Source organism: Erpetoichthys calabaricus, chromosome 13, assembly GCF_900747795.2.
Source record: "Erpetoichthys calabaricus chromosome 13, fErpCal1.3, whole genome shotgun sequence".
Taxonomy (NCBI): Eukaryota; Metazoa; Chordata; class Cladistia; order Polypteriformes; family Polypteridae; genus Erpetoichthys; species Erpetoichthys calabaricus.
The window spans coordinates 66,813,155-66,834,890 of record NC_041406.2 but is presented as its reverse complement, the minus strand read 5'-3'; the positions used below and the strand labels follow the sequence as shown (position 1 = coordinate 66,834,890).

Genomic DNA, 21,736 nt, shown 5'->3' with positions numbered 1-21,736 from the left:
TTACTGAAGAAGAAGCATTACTCAAATTGTTAAGACCAATTCAAAATATCAGTATGAACCAAATGCTTCTATTCTTTAAAGAATAAAGTAACTGTGTAAGTCTAATAAATATAAAGACTTAATGTAAGGTTTATATTAAGTAAAAAACATAGGGCTTAAAATTAACAGTTTCAAAACTGTAAAAGGACTACAGGGTCTATAAACACTTTTTTCCAAAATCCAAACTATAGTTCATAGTAATCTAAAAATTAATAAATGTTAAGAGAAAAATTAAACTGGTAAACAGAATAGTAAAAAGATAAAAAAAAAAACACAATGTGCAAAACCAGAACCAGTAAGTAACAAACAAGAATGTACTCATGATGAAATATGTAAATGAATCTACACAATATTTTAATATTAACACTTAAACAAACTTTGTCACCATGATGCTTTCCTTTCTGTCTTTGGGTAATATACACAACAGTGCACTGTCTTCTGAAAGTTTGTTGCTTTTTATTAAATAATGCATATTTGTGCTTACATTTTGCATGAATAATTTTGATTTTTCTCCTCTGTGAATGGCACATGTCACCAGAGGTGGCATCATTACCATTTTGTAACCATCTGTGTAGTAACATCAGTTGCTAGGCAGCAGTGGCTGTATTGAGAAGCGAGTATTAAAGACTATAATTCTGTCAAAATGTGCCTGGACACAGCCATAAATACAAAAAGAATTTGATTAGGGTGTTTGATTTTCTGCCTGCTGATTTTTCCGCTTCCTTTTAATGCTTTGCTTTTTCTATTAGAAAGTTGTGTTTGGCCTTAACATGTCTAGACAATGTGTAAACAAATAAAAGGTCAATTTCATTTTTTCTGACTAAAATACAACTTAAATGGTTTTTACAGAAACAAGTTATTATAGATTATTTTTTCAATGTCAAATTAAAGGTTAAGCAGTGGGTTAGGTTAGATAAAAAGGCTATTGCCTATTATTTCAGCTTAAACATTCAAGAATAATTGTGTGTATAATTAAAACCATAACTTCTGACTTCAAGTCAGTAACTTAACATAGTGTGTTGCTGCCACAGTTACTCCTATGGAATGGAATCCCATTTGTCACTTACTGAAAATCCTACAACCAAAGAGATATTCAGCTAATCCAGAAGCTTGAAACTTATGTCTAGATCAGTACAATTTATTATTTGAGCCACAACCAAGTCGTTTTTCTTCAGAAAAAAAGTTGCAATTGCCTTTATGATTTTCCGTTTGTAAGGTAAAAACATTTGCAATGTGGCTACTGTGGTCTTCATTTAACCTAAAACAATTTTGGAATTCTTCACTGCAGGCCTGGGCATAAAGACCTCAGAATGACAACTGTTCCTCAGTACTTGTCCAATTAGATTAGTGGGTTTCAAAGTGTGCGTTACAGACTACACAACTCAAGTGGTCTGCAAAATGATATTGTATCCAAGTTTAAATTGTTAATTTATTTAAGACAATCAAGCGGTTTCCTGTCCACTGTACTCTTAAATAATCTACCCTATTGCTACAGCCATTGGAACAATTTTAAAACAAACACCACAGAGTTCTCTGCATGACTTTTGTGTGGGCAAAAACATTAACCTTCACTCCATTACACTCCTGTTTGCCTGTAGCAATTGCTCCCTTTCTTTTTTTCTCAAGAAACATCTTGAAACTTGCATTCTCTCTCCTGTTCATCCAATTTTGATCACTGTGCTGGACTCTCACATTTATATTTAAACAATAGTCTGTTATAAGACTCAGTATTTATTGATTTTTAAGCATCCTGGAACTTCTTTTAGGTCACACAGTTTATTTTAAAAATCAATAAAAAATTCTGTATACATAAAATTAGAATTCAGGTACAAACCAAGTATGACTGTGATAAACTATATTTACAAAGACAGCACACCATCTTATGTGTTACTTGTAGGCATGTTAGTTTATGACAGAAAAATAATGATGACTGAAGGAACTTTCATCTTCACAAATTTTCATCTTTCACTGATTCAGCAGCAGTCGCAACAAAACCACTCTGCACAGTTAAAGCAGAACAAACACTTGGTTTCTACCCGAGTTTGTACATGTATATTTGAAAAGAATGTCATTTATGACTTGGAAACCTCTCGGATATCCAGTAATTCATCAATAGATTTCTAGATAGACATTAAGATTTTTTTTTTTTTTTTAATTTACTGTACCTTATTACATACATTTTGAAGGTAAGAAGAAATTAATCTCAGCTCAATAAATTTAATCTTTTTTTCAGTTTTAAGCAAGAAAGTAAATACTGACATTTTCACAAAAATACATTCTTACTGGTTTATTATTGGCTTGTTGCAGTAACAGGACTGTTGCCTCCCAATCATTTTGTTTACTTTCTTCACAGAGCTGCAAAGGCGATCTTCCTTGCTGATCAGTAATATGCTAAAACAGATTAAAACGTGCATAAATTCGGATTAAATAATTACTAATCAAAATATTTATTAAAATGCATGAATTTCCAAAAATTGTCAATCAAGATTCATACTCAAAATGTATCTTTGTATACAGCAGTGGTTAATGTTACTGAGGCAAAAATAATTTTTCTCAACAGTTAATGTTTGTAATATTTGGGATACAATTTAAATAATTTTGCATATATTTATGCCACAATATTTCTATATACTCAATCCTCTAAGCATGACAAACTACAAAAACCTGACTACATGTTAAATAAACACATCAGTTTTATAATGCAAATTTATATATTTTTGATATGCTATGACCACATTTTTTTAAATTGTTATGATTTATGAGGTCTTAAAATGTCTGTTCCAGAATAACGTACATTTTATTTAGAAAAAGATTATTTTCAAAAGATATAGCAGCTCTATTGATTTTAACCTTTAAAATAAATAGCTGCTTAAAATTTAAATGTCACAGCCATACTCTATCCATGAGAAATATCTTTTGGCATACGTAATCTATGCTTTCTCATTAATACTTTCACATTCTGAATATCAGACTTAAAGCTATTATTCCATTTTTATTAATCTAAATTGGACACCGAAAAGAAATCCAAAATTTTCACAAACAAAATTCAAAGCCAAGTTCTTTGGCTAAATAAATTACTACTCTCCTAAGCTAACTACTTCAAAAGCAATTTTCTACTCACTCTGTCAGTTTCAGGGTGTTGTAAAAGTAGCTGTACAATTTCAGAGTGCCCTCCTCGAGCAGCAAAATGAAGTGGCGAACTCAACTGTCCATTCAAGAGGTTTGGATTACATTTGCCCTTCTCCAGTAATAGTCGGGTTGCCTCAGCCTTTCCATACCTAAAAGTTAACAAGAAAAAACAAGCAAAATGTGGGTTAAAAAAAAGTGGCATATGAATGAATGAATGACTAGATGAGTATATCACAAGTCTCAATAAATTATATTAAAAAATGAAAACTATTAACCCCTTTGGAGGTTTTCACATTTTCTTATTATTAAGGAGCAACATACTAAATACTGACTTGAAAGGGGTCAATACTCAGGTGATCAAATATTTTGTGTTTTATATTTGTAATTAATTTAGATCTTTTTCTGTCCATCAGTGCCATCCATCCATCCATCCATCCATTGTCTCCCGCTTATCCGAGGTCGGGTCGCGGGGGCAGCAGCTTGAGCAGAGATGCCCAGACTTCCCTCTCCCCGGCCACTTCTTCTAGCTCTTCCGGGAGAATCCCAAGGTGTTCCCAGGCCAGTCGAGAGACATAGTCCCTCCAGCGTGTCCTGGGTCTTCCCCGGGGCCTCCTCCCGGTTGGACGTGCCCGGAACACCTCACCAGGGAGGCGTCCAGGAGGCATCCTGATCAGATGCCCGAGCCACCTCATCTGACTCCTCTCGATGCGGAGGAGCAGCGGCTCTACTCTGAGCCCCTCCCGGATGACTGAGCTTCTCACCCTATCTTTAAGGGAAAGCCCAGACACCCTGCGGAGGAAACTCATTTCAGCCGCTTGTATTCGCGATCTCGTTCTTTCGGTCACTACCCATAGCTCATGACCATAGGTGAGGGTAGGAACATAGATCGACTGGTAAATTGAGAGCTTCGCCTTGCGGCTCAGCTCCTTTTTCACCACGACAGACCGATGCAATGCCCGCATTACTGCGGATGCCGCACCGATCCCCCTGTCGATCTCACGCTCCATTCTTCCCTCACTCGTGAACAAGACCCCGAGATACTTGAACTCCTCCACTTGGGGCAGGATCTCGCTACCAACCCTGAGAGGGCACTCCACCCTTTTCCGGCTGAGGACCATGGTCTCGGATTTGGAGGTGCTGATTCTCATCCCAGCCGCTTCACACTCGGCTGCGAACCGATCCAGAGAGAGCTGAAGATCACGGCCTGATGAAGCAAACAGGACAACATCATCTGCAAAAAGCAGTGACCCAATCCTGAGCCCACCAAACTGGACCCCCTCAACACCCTGGCTGCGCCTAGAAATTCTGTCCATAAAAGATATGAACAGAATCGGTGACAAAGGGCAGCCCTGGCGGAGTCCAACTCTCACTGGAAACGGGTTCGACTTACTGCCGGCAATGTGGACCAAGCTCTGGCACCGATCGTACAGGGACTGAACAGCCCTTATCAGGGGGGCCGGTACCACATACTCTCGGAGTACCCCCCACAGGATTCCCCGAGGGACACGGTCGAATGCCTTTTCTAAGTCCACAAAACACATGTAGACTGGTTGGGCAAACTCCCATGGACCCTCCAGGACCCTGCTAAGGGTATAGAGCTGGTCCACTGTTCCGCGACCAGGACGAAAACCACACTGTTCCTCCTGAATCTGAGGCTCGACTATCCGACGGACCCTCCTCTCCAGGACCCCTGAATAGACTTTTCCAGGGAGGCTGAGGAGTGTGATCCCTCTGTAGTTGGAACACACCCTCCGATCCCCCTTCTTAAAGAGGGGGACCACCACCCCGGTCTGCCAATCCAGAGGCACTGTCCCTGATGTCCATGCGATGTTGCAGAGGCGTGTCAGCCAAGACAGTCCTACAACATCCAGAGCCTTGAGGAACTCCGGGCGTATCTCATCCACCCCCGGGGCCCTACCACCAAGGAGTTTTTTGACCACCTCGGTGACCTCAGTCCCAGAGATGGGGGAGCCCACCTCTGAGTCCCCAGGCTCTGCTTCCTCATTGGAAGGCATGTTAATGGGATTGAGGAGGTCTTCGAAGTATTCCCCCCACCGACCCACAACATCCCGAGTCGAGGTCAGCAGCGCACCATCCCCACCATATACAGTGTTGACACTGCACTGCTTCCCCTTCCTGAGACGCCGGATGGTGGACCAGAATCTCCTCGAAGCCGTCCGAAAGTCATTCTCCATGGCCTCCCCAAACTCCTCCCACGCCCGAGTTTTTGCCTCAGCAACCACCAAAGCCGCATTCCGCTTGGCCTGCCGGTACCTATCAGCTGCCTCCGGGGTCCCACAGGACAAAAGGGTCCTGTAGGACTCCTTCTTCAGCTTGACGGCATCCTTCACCGCCGGTGTCCACCAGCGGGTTCGGGGATTGCCGCCACGACAGGCACCGACCACCTTACGGCCACAGCTCCGGTCAGCTGCCTCAACAATAGAGGCACGGAACATGGCCCATTCGGACTCAATGTCCCCCACCTCCCTCGGGATGTGGTCGAAGTTCTGCCGGAGGTGGGAGTTGAAGCTACTTCTGACAGGGGGCTCTGCCAGACGTTCCCAGCAGACCCTCACAACACGTTTGGGCCTACCACGCCTGACCGGCATCCTCCCCCACCATCGAAGCCAACTCACCACCAGGTGGTGATCAGTTGACAGCTCCGCCCCTCTCTTCACCCGAGTGTCCAAGACATGTGGCCGCAAGTCCGACGACACGACCACAAAGTCGATCATCGAACTGAGGCCTAGGGTGTCCTGGTGCCAAGTGCACATATGAACACCCCTATGCTTGAACATGGTGTTCGTTATGGACAATCCGTGACGAGCACAGAAGTCCAATAACAAAACACCGCTCGGGTTCAGATCAGGGGGGCCATTCCTCCCAATCACGCCCTTCCAGGTCTCACTGTCATTGCCCACGTGAGCATTGAAGTCTCCCAGCAGAACGAGGGAGTCCCCAGAAGGTATGCCCTCTAGCACCCCCTCCAGGGACTCCAAAAAGGGTGGGTACTCCGAACTGCTGTTCGGTGCATACGCACAAACAACAGTTAGGACCCGTCCCCCCACCCGAAGGCGAAGGGAGGCTACCCTCTCGTCCACCGGGGTAAACCCCAATGTACAGGCTCCAAGTTGGGGGGCAATAAGTATACCCACACCTGCTCGGCGCCTCTCACCGGGGGCAACTCCAGAGTGGTAGAGAGTCCAGCCCCTCTCAAGGAGATTGGTTCCAGAGTCCAAGCTGTGCGTCGAGGTGAGTCCGACTATATCTAGCCGGAACCTCTCAACTTCGCGCACTAGCTCAGGCTCCTTCCCCTTCAGAGAGGTGACATTCCACGTCCCAAGAGCCAGTTTCTGTAGCCGAGGATCGGACCGCCAAGGTCCCCGCCTTCGGCCACCACCCAACTCACACTGCACCCGACCTCCTTGGCCCCTCCCATAGGTGGTGAGCCCATGGGAAGGGGGACCCACGTTGCCTCTTCGGGCTGTGCCCGGCCGAGCCCCATGGGTGCAGGCCCAGCCACCAGGCGCTCGCCATCGAGCCCCACCTCCAGGCCTGGCTCCAGAGTGGGGCCGTCCATCAGTGCCAAAAAAGCTAAATTAAATCTACTGTGATTTATTGTTGTATAACAATAAAATGTGAAAACTTTCAAAATGAATATTTTTTATAGCACTGTATATCTACACACAGGTCAAGAATGCATCCTGTTGAAAGCTAGCATTAAATGTTATGAAACAAACATCATCATAAATGTTACCTGTTTTAACAAGAGCAATAACCTATTAAATATAGCAATACATGCAGTTGGGTTTTGCTCAGCAATGTTAAAAATACACTCGGAGAAGGTGACTCAAAATGAAATGCAGGGAAGTATTCGGTACTGGCTGTGCAGGTCAGGAACATACTCAATAGGTGGAATAAAATTATAGATCAACTCACAAAAAATAAATAGTGAAAAAAAAATCAAATCTATTTTATTTTACTTAGACTTGCATGTGTTCTTTCAGTTTTGTGCTAATCATTTATTTGCATAAATATGAAACCTGAGAGAGTGCATGTAAGTTTACTTGTTCCAGTTCACTCTTCAGCCTGAAATCTCTGATTTGCTGTTGGTTTATACTAAAACAGTTAAGCATTCATCATAGCTTACTTTTCTCATGAATCATAACAGAAAATAACTGTCATATTTCCTTTTTGTCATTGTATTAACTTTAAAATCACCATTTTAAAGACCAGTTTCAGTGTTGGCAAAGCATATTTAGCTACCTCAACTACCATGCCTCTTTAGGAGGCTGCCGACTTGATCCATAACAACACAACATTTCTAAAAGATAAGCAAAATGAAAAATAATTTATTAAGACTATGTGCATTATGTAAAGGGGGGGGGGGGGGGGGAGGACCCTTTTTAGTTTAATGCTGAATGTTATTCTTTGACTTAAATGGCATTCTGCTACAAATTTTGCAAATCCAGTCTGCACAATCAATCAATGGTCCATCAGCTGTGTTTTTTAGCCTGTGCTTTCTCCAATTTGATATCTGAGTAGGAAATGCTTGAAGATCATGACAATGCAGCATTTACTACATTCAGTAACTTTATTTGTAAAACCCAAATAGTCTCACCATGCCTCAATTTATATAAAAGAGAGATGGGCAATGACTTTACATCTTCTGGACCCAAAGACTAAAAAGCCATATATAGTAGGGGAATGAATAAATAAAATGAGTAATTTAATGTGTATTTTGTCCAGGTTTCTTATGAGCATTACATGTCCCAGTTCCACTTTTTTCTTTGATTATATCTCTTTCTACACACACAAATTGTGTTTTTGTGAAGAGCAGAGTTTATATTATCTTAATTTATTGCAATTCATATTTTGATACTTTTCTGCACGATTTCAGATAATAAGCTTTTCCAATAACACAGAATCTTGAACTCTCATTAAATGCAAGTAGGAAAACTCAGTGGTAAAATTACACCTCTTAGTGTTTTAGTAAATAGAGGACCATAAACACTTAAGTTGATATATAAGTGTTGACTTTAGCAGACCAAAACCAACACTTTATACTCAAAACTATGCTTTAACAGTTCTCATTAAAACAATAACGATCATTTTTCTCTGGACCAGATACTGGTTTATAGGAGTTTATTATAAAAATGGTACTTTTATAGACAAGCAGACGTTCAAAATTCAGCACCTGTAACTATCTATTTCATCAAGTGAGGTAATAGGATTCCTAAACAAATATTACATATACACCATAAAGCCGGTCTTGTATGGTTTATTTAAATAAAATAAATATATTACTTGCACTCCATTAAATCCATGGATCCATGGCAACCCATAACCACAGGGAAGCAAAAAAGTACCACTCAGAGTACATACATAAAAATATATAGTAGTTCCATGCTTAGTCACCCCGAAGCACCTTCCATTAGCATTTGCTACAACAATATTGTATCTTATTAACAGTTTAAAATTCCTGCAGGTAAGTAGTTAATCATTTAAACATGTTTCACCAACTAAACTGCTGAACACCTTACCAACATGCATAATGAATAGGAGCCCAGTGATCACTGTCCAGCTGATTTACAGAAACGTTACTGTCTAGAAGCTTTGTAAGCAATTCAACATCACCTTCACAGGCACTGCGATGCAGTGGGAAATCATCCACCCACTGGCGTTCTCTGCAAAGCATGAAGTAGAATATTGTTATTTAATGCATGATACGGGGAAAAATAAACTGAACAATAAGTGCCTTCACTTTGCATACAGGTTGCACTTCAGTTCTACTTGGATATCTACCTTTGATTCATTTTATGAAATTCTATTGTTTAGAGAATGTTTTCTGCATTCTTCCATACTGTAAAATGGAACACTAAAATATGTTACATCATTATTAATGTCATACAATACAATAAGAATAACACTCCGTAATGTTAGAGATATTTTCTTTTCAAAATTGTTTTCCATTACAGAAGTTATAATATGAAATGCAGAAAAACTACTATGCACAATCAAGGAACAATACAATTCAAACATTTTTAAGAATGAAGAATAAACAAAATAAAAGACAAAGCAAAACGGATAATTTACATTATTCACTAAAAGAAGACATCTTTCCAGTTATGTCCCACACATTTCCTAAAAAAGAAACTAATACACAATTTGACTACAGGTAATACAAAGCAACAATTAAATGCAATTTTTCTTTTCATATAACGTTTCTCTTAGTATTGCACTACTTACTTGTCTTCACTAACACTGCTCATGCTGCGCTGCCATTTCTCCCTTTTTGGAATTTGAATCTTTGAATAGTCAGGGGCACCAAGACCAAAATATGGATTTATAACAACCTTGTCCACCTACATATAATAATAAAATCATTTCTAAATTAACTGTAGAAACACTGTAAATCACACCAATTTTCCTATTCCTAGCAGCAGTTTTCAATTACTCCATGGGAATCCACAAAGAAATATTCTATGCAAAAGACAATAACCTGGGCCAGTATTTACTTAGTATTTCCTTTGACTCAAGGAAAGAATAAATATTCTTCTAAATTCAAAGACACAAAAGTATTATTCTCTTTCAGGTATTGTCAATATAATTATGTTTGTGTGATGTGAATAAAAATAGTAATACAAGAAGTACAAAGTAATTACAGATGGGCGGAGTGGTGGCTCTGAGGCTAAGGAGCTGCGCTGGTATCCCGAAGGTTGCCGGTTCGAATCCCCGTCACTGCCAAAAAAGGCCACTACTCTGCTGGGCCCTTGAGCAAGGCCCTTAACCTGTAATTGCTCCAGGGGCGCTGTACAATGGCTGACCCTGCGCTCTGACCCCAAGGGGTATGCGAAAACTACCAATTGTATAAGGCGAAATAAAGAACAAAATAAAAACAAAAAAAAATAAAGACACAATTAGCAATCTGCACTCATAAATTGTACACTAAATAAGAGCCCAGTGGTAAAGTTAACCTGTAGTCATTAGTGGCACCCAAGGACGAGCTTTTAGAAAGCTCTTGCTACAAACCATCATGATCAGATTGAAATATTAAGGTACTTACTCTATTTGTGTACTGGAGATCAGATCCATAGAGGGGGTTGAATACGCACATGTCTGCTTTCTCCAAAGACATCATCTTACTCTTGATCTCTAGAGCGGTATATCCCATGTGCAATATGCCCTCTGATTGACTCGTTTCATTGGTATATGCCGGATTTGTTACATTTGTTTTGACTCTTTCAGCAGGTGATGGTCTGAAGAGTGCTGGTATAGCATGAGATACAGCATGCTGCTCTGCCAACCACCTATGTTATAAATTGTAAAAAAAGGTTTCAGATTAGCTGTAATTACATATAGATAATAATTCCACTCTTTCCTTTAACTACTACTGTGAAACAATAAAAATAAAATAATGTTTTGAATGATCATAATATTTAAGGTTTAAACTTGACTGCAAAATATTTTAACTGGTTATTTTTTATTACACTTCTAAATTATTGTATCTTCAAAAATAAAGGTTGCGATGATAAAAAGGAAAAAAAAAAATACCACGAGGTCTACTTAACTTTTTGTTCTTTTGGAGGCACAGTAATGATATGTAGATGGAATTTACAAAAGTCCAGCTACATACATATGCATGTTATGTTCTAATTAATATGTTCTAATTAATTATAAATTTGAACATTTACATTAATTCTATGGCTTGTTGAACAATGATCAGTTGGGTTATAAGGAACTATAATTAATAGTAATAATAATTCTTTACATTTATATAGCTGTTTTCTCACTACTCAAAGCACACTCCACACAAGGAGGACACAGGACATGAACCCATGATCTCCTTGCTGAGAGGCAGCAGCGCTACCACTGTGCCACTTGTGTGGAGTATCACCACATATTGTCCTCATATATTTAAAAAAAAAAAAAAAAAAAACATACACTGCCCCGAGTCCAATTCTATCTAAAAGATGTACATTGTGAACCAAAACATCTAAATAAAGATGCATGAACACCAAACAATCAGGTAGCTTGTTCATTGGTAGAGTAAAGCATCAATCAGAAGGCAACAAACCTTGAGTAAAGATGACAGTATGAACCACGCAATAAATAAGATGTCATTCACCCTCACTTAAAGCTGAGTAATAAAATTCATCTTGGGTTTATTTACAGTAAACAGTAATTTAAAGCAACTGATGTTTGTCAGATAAGTTGTTGATGCCGTACTGCTCTAAATTCTGTTATCTGACATTGTCTTTCTGAAGTGTAAAAAAGAAATATAGTGCATACAAATCACACATCTAGTCCAGACAATTTAAATTGAGGAAAATATAACTTACAAACTGGTATCCTTTACAATGGGGGCTGTAAAAACTATAAAAGCAGCTAGAAAAATTTGTGGAACTGAAATGATAAAATGAAAATGAAATAAAGTGTGTTTCTGGCATGAAACAGGAGACTGGTATAAAAAGGGTAATAGTCCGGGGAAATGCCTGGACTGTTTTTTTTATTAAACAGTTATGGCTTACTTGTCTAGTGCAATTAACATTCTGGCGGTAATAGTAGAAAAATGAGTGCTTGTTTCACTGCAGACTCTCATAATGTCTTGCAAACAGTAGAAACTAGGACTTCCGGGACAAAACACCGTCTTGCTGTTATCTGGGGGGAAAAAAAATATTTATTAAATCCAGTGTTTTACATTTTTACTTCATTTTATCATGTATGGAAACTTCTTTGTACTATTTTTATTTATCCACAGAGAATTCATATTCCCTTATTAGTGTCCTTGCTTTCAGTTTTCTCATTACAGAATGACACACCCATTAAAAATTCATACAGTAAGAGACCAAAATCATATTAGTGCAACCCTATATACAGTATATTGTAAATTTGCTAGTGACACAAGGACTGGCATGGTCTTGCAGTGAAATACATCTTATTTACTGTATACACCATATAAGTAATATTCTTTTTGATGAACTTTGGTCTCTATACATTTTTGTCCTAATGACAAAGAAAGACAATATGCAGCTGTTTTGTGCAAAAGTTTCAGGTAAAACAGTGCTGTCAACCAAATGTGAATGAACTGCAAAGTTTCGAATGCAATCTCAATTATGTTTAGCTGTGTCAAATTTAAATTGCCACCCGTGTTTAAAAAAAAAAAAAGTTATATTGAAGTTGTAAATAAACGTTGACATGTTAGATTATGTCTTTTCATATCTGACATTCAATTTTAAAATTCAGAACTCAGAGACAAAAACTAAGGTACACTGTAAGGAACCTCAATGGTTATGGCTCCTATAGGAGTGCTGGACAGGGTGGTAGATTTGGGTTCATTTATATGGCCGTGGGTGTTACAGCGGTTTAATGTCTTCATGGTGCCAAAGCCATGGTTGATGTCTTAGTTTACAGATGTCTTTAAAACTGAATGGAAAGAAAGAATAATGTTTCAAGCCTGGCAGACTGTAGTGCTAGCCCACTCTTGGGTTGGGGGGCAAAATTGTGTGTTAAAATAACTAAAGAATCACAATACTCATCCTTCATAGGAACCTCAGTGCTGGGCTTCATATGATACTAAGATTCAGTAGGAGGAACAATGCAGGTTCTGGCTGGCTTTTTATTTCCGTACATGTATTTGAGAGATCACAGTAGACTGCCAATCACATCCAGAGATGTTCTGGTGGTTTAGATAAGTATTATTACTGCACAGCCAATTCTATCTTGTGATAGATGCTGTAACTGGAGAGTTAAGTCAGTGTGGTGAGATTTAGCAGCAATAAATGTAAGGTCATAATCCTCTCCAAGAAAAGAGTGGCTTGCTCTTTGTAGGTAGGCTAGAGCAAGTAAAAGAGTTTGAACACCTTTGCGTCCTGATCACAAATAAAGGCAAAGGTGACTATAAGATTGACCACTGGATTAGTACAGAAGCTACAGTACTCTGGCCACTGTCTCATACAGTGTTAAAGAAAATGCACCTAAATCATCAGACACAGTGTTTCGTTTAGTTATCAATCTACAGACCCTCCTGATTTATGGTTGCAATATCTGAGTATTGACTGAATGAATTAGAATGCAGGTACAAATGGTGAGAACAAAAAATGGTCTTTCACAGGGTTGCTAAGCTCAAGCACTCTGAGAGGAGGATACAGGAGGAACTCAAAAGAAGACTGTTGAGGTGGTTTGACTATCTATTAAGAGAATCCCTTAAGGCTTTCTGTACAAAAACTGTCCTCAAATAGCACATCTCACTTCTATAATATAACAAAAACTGTTGGTGTTAAAAAAAAAAAAAAGTAACTTGAAAAAGACAATGCAATGGAACCCACGGCAAATATTCAAGTTTAAAAAAAAGACAACAATAATAGCAGACAAAAAAGTGTTTGACACAATTTGACTTCCAAAACTCCTTTAAGAATGATTTCATGCTGTTTATTAAGCAGAGCAGGAACAGTAAATTGCAGAGAAAATGATCTACATGAAAGGGAGACAGTCCCTTGGGAGTCTGTACTAGGAGTCTACAGTTATTTGATTTGTATAGTGATAAACAATTCAGAAATACTTAGATAATCTCAAAAAAGCGGCACACCCTAGGAAATTGTAGTTCAAAGTAGACAAGTGCTATATGCAGGTAAACAGAGAGCAATTAAAAAGAACACAATAAAGCAGCACGACACCACCTCCACAGTTTGTCTAGTTCAGTACCCAAGTGCTTTTTTAGCTACATTTTTCATCCACATGGAGTACATATAGTACTATACACCCATAGTATGCTGCTTTTCTGCTACACATTTTCAGCAGCAATATTTTCTAATAATTATATGCAATAAAGGAATATTTAGGGAAGTTAAGAAACTACTCAGGATTTCAGAACAGGGAAGTTTTATTGAAGAAACTACCATACTGGTAATTTTCTAAAGGTTGGTGTCAGTTAATTTCCTGATGTAGCAAACATTTGAGACAGTACATTAATAAACTGAAAGCACATGCAACTGTACTTAACCATTCACTATCAATATTATCTAAAAACTTTTCAAAGACACAACGTGTCAGTTGAAGACTTGAGCATTTCCTCCAGGCGAAGTCTGTTCAGATCAAAAACATGCTAAAACAATTGCAACAGGTGCTGTGTTACTTAACATAACTGAAGTCATACTGTGGTCTATGCACTTCCTGCAGCACATTCATATTTTGTACAATACAGGTGTTCAAAACAACTAAACGTGTATAGTGCTCACATTATAAATATGAAAACTAATGTCAAGTTCAATCACTAATAGTAGAAACTGAAGGTCATTTTGAGGTAAATAATTTTCAATGCTGGAAATATACTCTTACTAAAATGAAGCTGGAATTTTGTTTTTGTTTTCTAGATAGAAGATCTCTTTAAATTCACAGTTCTTTAGCAGTAGGTATCAGCAAGAAAATACAGGCTACTGGTATAATTTGCACAAAATGACTTCCTAATGTGTTTAAACTACCCTATTTGCAAGCAGACATTCATTTTAAAAATAACTAAAACATACTCAAGAAGTAACACAAAGGGGCAGGACTTGTGCCTCCCTGATGAGCATAGTTAAATCACCGCAGCACTCACAGGAGTTAACCCCCCCAATGTGAAATGGGGCTCTCCTAAAATAAGATGTTGATGTTATCTCCTTAATTTTGAGCATTACAGGAGAACTATGTTTCATTTATTAATTACACATATCATATTTTCACAGGAGTTCACCGTGAGTTTGTTGAAATAGCTTTCTTTAATGTAATATGCCATAATAACTAATGCAGATGTATAATCAAGTTGTTACATTGAAATATTATGTTACTGTTTTATTCAGCTGCTATCTATGCAGATTGATAATAAAGCATCTTACTGCATGCAATGCTTATTCCCACAAAACCTGCCAAGGTATTCAAAAATTAAAATTAACCTTCTAAATTAATTGCACAGTTGGCAGTGCATTTTTCAGCTTTCCGGTATGCCTTTTAAGTAGCACATCATCACTTTTCTCTTTTCACGCCACCTTCAAAACATATTGTGATTATCCTTTTCAACAGTATTTCCCTTCTAATGTTTCTCTTATAGTCTGTATAAAGCAAGATATAGGGATTGTCTATCTGCAGAGGTAAAGATAACAAAATAGATTCAGTCTCGCTCGCATAAGCATTGCTCCATCTCCTGACAAGGCTAGAAACACCACAGTGTTCATACAGTGGTCTACTGATATTACTGAATTCAGTGTTACTCATGTGTGCTTTTCTCTTCAGTGTACCTCGTAAGGAAAAAGTCAAAACCAGAACAAAATGTGCAGGCAAATTTTGTCTTTTAAATATATGAGAAACTATTTCTGAACTAATTCAACAGCTTTGTTTAAAAAAAAAAAAAAAAAAAAAAACTAACTGAATATAGAATATGCCTACTCTAATTGTCACTGAATAAATGAAAATATAGCTGTACTGCAATTTTACTTTAATTGCATTTCATTACCACTACTGAACATTCTGTAAGCTTGAGAGCTGTGTTGTTTTTTAAACCTCTCTGCTTTGTAAAGCACATTCTGATTATCCATGCTGTGAATGGTACAACATATTTTCATCAGTTCAAATAAACTGGCCAAATGACTTAAGCAACATTTTATTTTTACTATAACTTCAGACAATAAAAAAACCTTGTGTTTAAAAGGAAGCAGCAAAAATATCACTCAAGTCATGTGTCGCAGTGTTCCAAGTGGAAGAATAATGTCTTACTTGGCATCAGTTGCTGCCTTGTGCTCATTGCTGTTCCAGCTTGCCCTTGACCCTGCACCAGATGAAACAGGTTATGAAAAAGCATGGCTAGATAAAATGTATTAAACTTTTAAAACGATTTTCAGTGTTGCCTGCCTAGGAAATCACACCTTACTCAGATCTCTGGGGACTCCTAACAGTCACAGAGTCTACTGTGTATGTGGTTGTATAATCACTTGGCAGTTCTCTTTTTTTCTATTTTGACATACAAAGTTGTTTCTAACCTCTCATCATCTCTTTCATATCTCACTTAACAGGTCCCTACTTTTCACTTGTATTTCAGTTAACTTCACCATAAATGTATTTTTATTCCTTTCTTCTGTAGCAAATTTACTAATCCTGGTTCTGGTACATTGTCTTTTAGGCTCTTCTTTCCTGTACTATTCAGTTTGGTCTTTATTTTCTTACACTTTACCAAAATGTTACAGAAAGCTGTTCTATTTACTGTTTACTTTGAAGTTCATCTTGTTTTGCTTATTACAGCACCGTGTGTTAATATATTTTATGCAAGGTGCTCTACAGTGGCGGCTCGCGTATAGGCACTGTGGAACTGCAGCACCCCCTATTTCCACTTGATATTATCGATAACATTTAATATAATGAGTCCTTTTTTCTTTAATTCTTTCTTTATACTTGTACAATATATAATCCTTAAGCTTAATGTCAGCAGCCATCCCCCAGTTTATGAAAAAGATACAAAAATCTTTGTATGGAACTGTGCGCTTCACAGTTCCAGCGGTGTGGTGTTTGGCTGTTGTGCGCACATAGGAAGCAGGGAGAGAGAGGGAGAGAGAGCACTGTCGCTCCCGCAGTGCTGACCCCTGCTTTCAATGGAGAAAAATTTCCTCAGTTGTCATCCAGAGATCAAGGAGAAAATTATTGATCAACTCCAGGCCTTTTATCTGCTTAATTGATAATGACATAACGACGGACTTGCCCACACCTGCGCATGAAATAGCCTTTGAGTCAATTGTCCAATTACTTTTGAGCCCCTGAAATGAAGGGATTGTGTTAAAAAATGCTTTAGTTGCCTCACATTTTTATGCAATTGTTTTGTTCACCCCACTGAATTAAAGCTGAAAGTCTGCACTTAACTGCATCTGAGCTATTTCATTTAAAATTCATTGTGGTAATGTACAGAGCCAAAATTAGAAAAAAGCTGTCTCTGTCCAAATATTTATGGACCCAACTGTATGTTATGAAGAAGTTGCTATGTAGATACCCTTCAAATAAAGTGTTACTGAAATTTGTCATATTATATTAATGCTCTCTATGCATGGTTAAGTAATTCCTAAAAAGCCACTAACATTTCAAATATATCAGTGCATGCTAATTCAGTCAAGATAAGATTGATATTGAATCAAATCAGGACATTGTGAATCGGAATCAAATTGGGACATCAGTGTTGATACCTACCCCTAATCATAATGCATAAATTGACCCTTGCAATTTCACTAAATGTAACCAGATGGAACACAGCTGTTAATTGGCTAAAAAACATTACTTCTGCATTTGCACTGTGCGGTCATTCTACTGATTTGGACTGCATAAAACAGTTTCCTTGAGGCCTGAATATGTATGTAACAAACACTCCTTAAACCTTAAAATGAATTGCAAAGTGTACTGGTTACTGAACACAGCAAAATTAAAAAAAGAGTACTATTGTTTGACTCTAAGAAACCAATATATAGTACAGAAAAGAAAAACAAAAAACTATTTGTTATTTTATGTTATTTGCTTTTGATTCTTTCTCATGTTGTGACAAAAAGACAGCAGGGACAGGGACTAAACTACTTAAAATTTAGAATGTACAATATATTTTTCAGTTTGGTAGGAGTAGTTGTCACAACAATTTAAAAATTGCAAAAATTATACAACAGTTACCATTTGGTATGACTTGCAAATAGTCTTTTGCCTTGGAAAATGCATTCAACAAAAATAATAAAAATTTTTAAAATACACTTAATCTAATTGAGGATCACAAAAAAATATAAGACTAGGTGGTGGGCTGCATGAAATGGACGAAAAAAAGATTAGGCAAAACTCAAAGAACACATGGTTAGCAAGTGGGTCCTAGGGCAGGAGTAGGCAACGTCGGTCCTGGTGAGCCGCAGTATGTGCAGGTTTTTGTTCCAACCCAGTTCCTTAACGAGAACTCAATTATTGCTGATGAAGCACATATTGCTTAAGTGACATTTTGATGCTTCATTTTAGTGGTCTCGCTTGTTAAGGTTCTCCAACCTTAATTGCTTATTTCAATCTTAAACTGCTGCATTCAGTGTTTTAATTGCTCCTTATTAGCAATAAGATGTAAAAGACAAAGCAGCCAGCAGTTCTCCAGCTAGCTTTTTTCCAATTACATCTGTGTGTGTTCATCATGCACTGTTTGATTTAATAAAACACTTAATAGAAAAATGTGACAGACTGAAAATGATCTGTTTTAGGCTTCAAATCATTTGGATGATATCCTTGGAAAGGAAAAAAATCTACGATATAAAAGCCTTACATTGCACAGACTAACAAGCCATAAAATTAAATAAGGTCTGAGATTGGCAATGATTGGTTTCTAATTAAGCAATTGGGTTGGAATGAAAACCTGTAGCCACTGCGGCTCACCAGGACCGACGTTGCCTACCCCTGTCCTAGGGTATACATAGTACTGTTAGCTTATTCTTACTCCTCATAATGTGATATAAAATACATACAAATTTAATCTGGAATGCATTGTCGAGCGCTGTTGTAAACAAACTTCAAACAAGGGGGTTTAGGCCTGGTAGTAAAATACATGCAATATTGCGAAGAACTAAGGTGTCCACTTTGAGGTCAGATTGCCACGTGTCACTATGCTCTGGTTCACAAAGCATAAACAAAGAACAGCCGGTACAGTGTAACAGCCCACTACAAGCCAGGAGTGATGGCATGCCTTGGTCAGTTTTAAACACTTGCACAACTCAGTAAATAAAGGGGTGCCCTAGAGACAGAACATAGAGAAGGTGGACACTGTACATAGTTCATCATATCATTTCTTTTCACCTATTCTTATCTGCAGTGTTTAAAACATTGAGGTCATTACATGGGGCATGTAAATGTCCATCCATCCATCCATTTTCCAACCCGCTGAATCCAAACACAGGGTCACGGGGGTCTGCTGGAGCCAATCCCAGCCAACACAGGGCACAAGGCAGGAACCAATCCTGGGCAGGGTGACAACCCACCGCAGGCATGTAAATGTGCAACCTGTAAATGTCAAAGCTGTATGTAATAAGTTAGAGGAAACCACAACTCAGTGTATATTGCTTTTGATCTAAACTCTCCAAAAGCAGTGGTACAAGATTGCAGATCAAAGTATTACATACAAATTTGACTGAAGCTACCACTTTTACAGGATCTGCTACAGGGTGAAATGATATTTATACCCATAATTCGGTTTATTACTACTAATTACATGTTTGAATTAAAAAGAGTATGGTTTTCTCTAAAACTGTGATTAGCAATGACCATCAACAAAACCCAAGTCACTAGGAAAGGCAAGAATTGATCTCGCCTTTCCTAGTGAATGTTTCACTCATGTGCAAATGTATGCAGTTGTATGTAACATCGGGTTTGGGGTGCAGAGGACAACAAATATTGTATACAGAAAAGTATTCAGCTACTTACACATTACTTCTGTTAATATCCAATTAACCCTCGTCACTGTATGCTGTAATTAAGGTCCATTGTCTTAAGAAATATCAACAGTCTTCAATAAAAATACACAAAATACATTCAAACAATGACTGATGAAAAAATATTAATTTCAACATCTATTAATTTCAGGGGTTTTTAATGTGGGGTGCATGACTCCTGTCCTGCTCTTACTATTTTTAAGTGTCCTGTTACATCTGAGCTCCATATAGAAACAATGACCATTAACTGAAGAGAGGGATGCCATATTTGATTGATAATAGGTTTGCAAAAGAAATCAAAGTTTAGGTTCCAAGATCTTGAAATTTTCCCCTTAACAAAATACTAAGCATATTTTTTTAATTGTTCTACAGCATTTTTGGAGAATCCAAGTTGTGCCAGCTGCAGAAAGGTTAAGACCCAATGATCAATTTTCTATTACAACTGTTATAGTATTAATCTGGTTTTTCTATTACAGGATAATAGGTAGTGAGAGCCTGACATTTTGACATAATGTATTAAAGAAAAAAGAAACAATCCAGACCTTTACCTTTGACTGTAACAGGCACAACGAACAGTGGGACCTCTTTTCCAGCAACTTCTCCATCCAGGGAGAAGTTCTTCATGTGAACCACACGTTTGCCTGAAAGTTATTATTCAAAAAACAAATACATTAGTTTCCTGCACACGCAAGGAACACAAATGATGAAATATGACCTATTAACTCATGTGCAAATAATTTTAATTTAAATGTAGTCCTATTGTGATGAGACAAAAATGATTTTTCAAGCCATGAACTGTATTTGCCAGAGCACATAATTAAATTAAAATATTAGTTATGTATACAGAAAGTAATTACACCTCTCAACTATACCATTACATCTTATAGCCTATGCTCACACATTAAAATTAAAAGAAAGATTAGGGTGACCTTTTTCAACCAAAACACTGAGAGAAAAACATTTCAATTATTAAATTTACATTGATTTTGTTAACTTCCTGGAATATAAAAAGGAAGTGCAACTCTAGCTTCGGTCCTTTATATTGGGCACTTTGGCAGGAATAACTTAATATAAGCATTTCTTGTAAGCACGTAATGGTCACTTACAGTGGCTGGAGGAAACCTCTGAAGAATCCTAAACATAAAACAGCTTAACCTGTGATTTTTCCAGAGAGAGCGCGAGAGAGACACACACACACAGGCGCGCGAGAGAGACATACACACACTAGAGAGAGACACACACACACTAGAGAGAGACACACACACACTAGAGAGAGACACACACAGGCGAGCGAGAGAGAGAGACACATGTGGCGAGAGAGAGTGAGCTGGACGTATAAGGCAGAGATGGCAGTTAAAGAATGCACCAGGCTTGTTTTTGTTTTCACTTCTGTTTACAGCGATCGGTTTGTAACGTGCATTGTTGCAATGTTACTTTTCTTGATGGTTTATTAAATTATGGATTTTTCAAATGTTCATTTTTTTCCCCGTGCTTAAAACTCATGAAAAAAGTGTTTTTAGCGAGCGGTTCATAGCGCTATAGCGCGAACTCTTGCAGTGTTAGTTTTCTCTGTTGTTCAAGGTTTTCTCAGTGTTATTCAATGTTTTTACATTTAGTTTACTATTACGCTGTGCAAGCACAAGCTAACAATAAGTCACCTTTGAAACCTTGATTGTTTGTCGATATGGGTCTGGTCATCTCATCAACATATTCCAAAATAACTTTGAAGAAATCCGAATCCCCTTGAACTTTGGTTGTCATTAAAACTTTTTTTCTTTTTTTCTCTTTTCCTTCTAAAGGTATTTCTAAAAGAAGAATCTGAAAAATAAAGAAAACAAAGTAGTAAGAATCACACATTTTTGTCAAATAATGAATGATTTTTATTAGAAAAAAAGTGTTCATTATTTCTCATCTCCAATTTCACGATGACCAATTTTAAAAAGTAAGTGACACAGTGTTGAGTATTGAGTTTGAGACTACCAGCATCATTCTCCATCTTTTTCTCCAGACTTCCCAGACATTTTCAGACAAACTCTGATAGATGTATTGTAATCCTAACAGTATGCCCTGGATCTGCAACATGGGCTCTGTGCAAAAAGCCATTAATGTTACAATTC

The 21,736-nt window shown here is 37.8% G+C and overlaps 1 protein-coding gene across 2 annotated transcripts in view; it reads right to left on the bottom strand.

Moving 5' to 3' along the window:
- krit1 (KRIT1 ankyrin repeat containing) overlaps positions 1-21,736 on the bottom strand; it is a 67,152-nt gene that overhangs the window by 28,813 nt on the left and 16,603 nt on the right. The window contains exons 1-9 of one of the 2 annotated variants that reach the window (XM_051936163.1): positions 21,278-21,421; positions 20,168-20,260; positions 15,916-15,967; positions 11,700-11,829; positions 10,235-10,478; positions 9,418-9,533; positions 8,712-8,855; positions 3,161-3,317; positions 2,323-2,430 (exon numbers count right to left, since the gene is read on the bottom strand). In XM_051936163.1, coding sequence (XP_051792123.1) covers positions 2,323-2,430; positions 3,161-3,317; positions 8,712-8,855; positions 9,418-9,533; positions 10,235-10,478; positions 11,700-11,829; positions 15,916-15,967; positions 20,168-20,224 — 1,008 coding nt within the window. In that variant the 5' untranslated portion in view covers positions 20,225-20,260; positions 21,278-21,421. Of the gene's footprint in view, positions 1-2,322; positions 2,431-3,160; positions 3,318-8,711; positions 8,856-9,417; positions 9,534-10,234; positions 10,479-11,699; positions 11,830-15,915; positions 15,968-20,167; positions 20,261-21,277; positions 21,438-21,736 lie in introns of those variants that run through there. The other variant, XM_028791232.2, reaches the window with a different exon arrangement.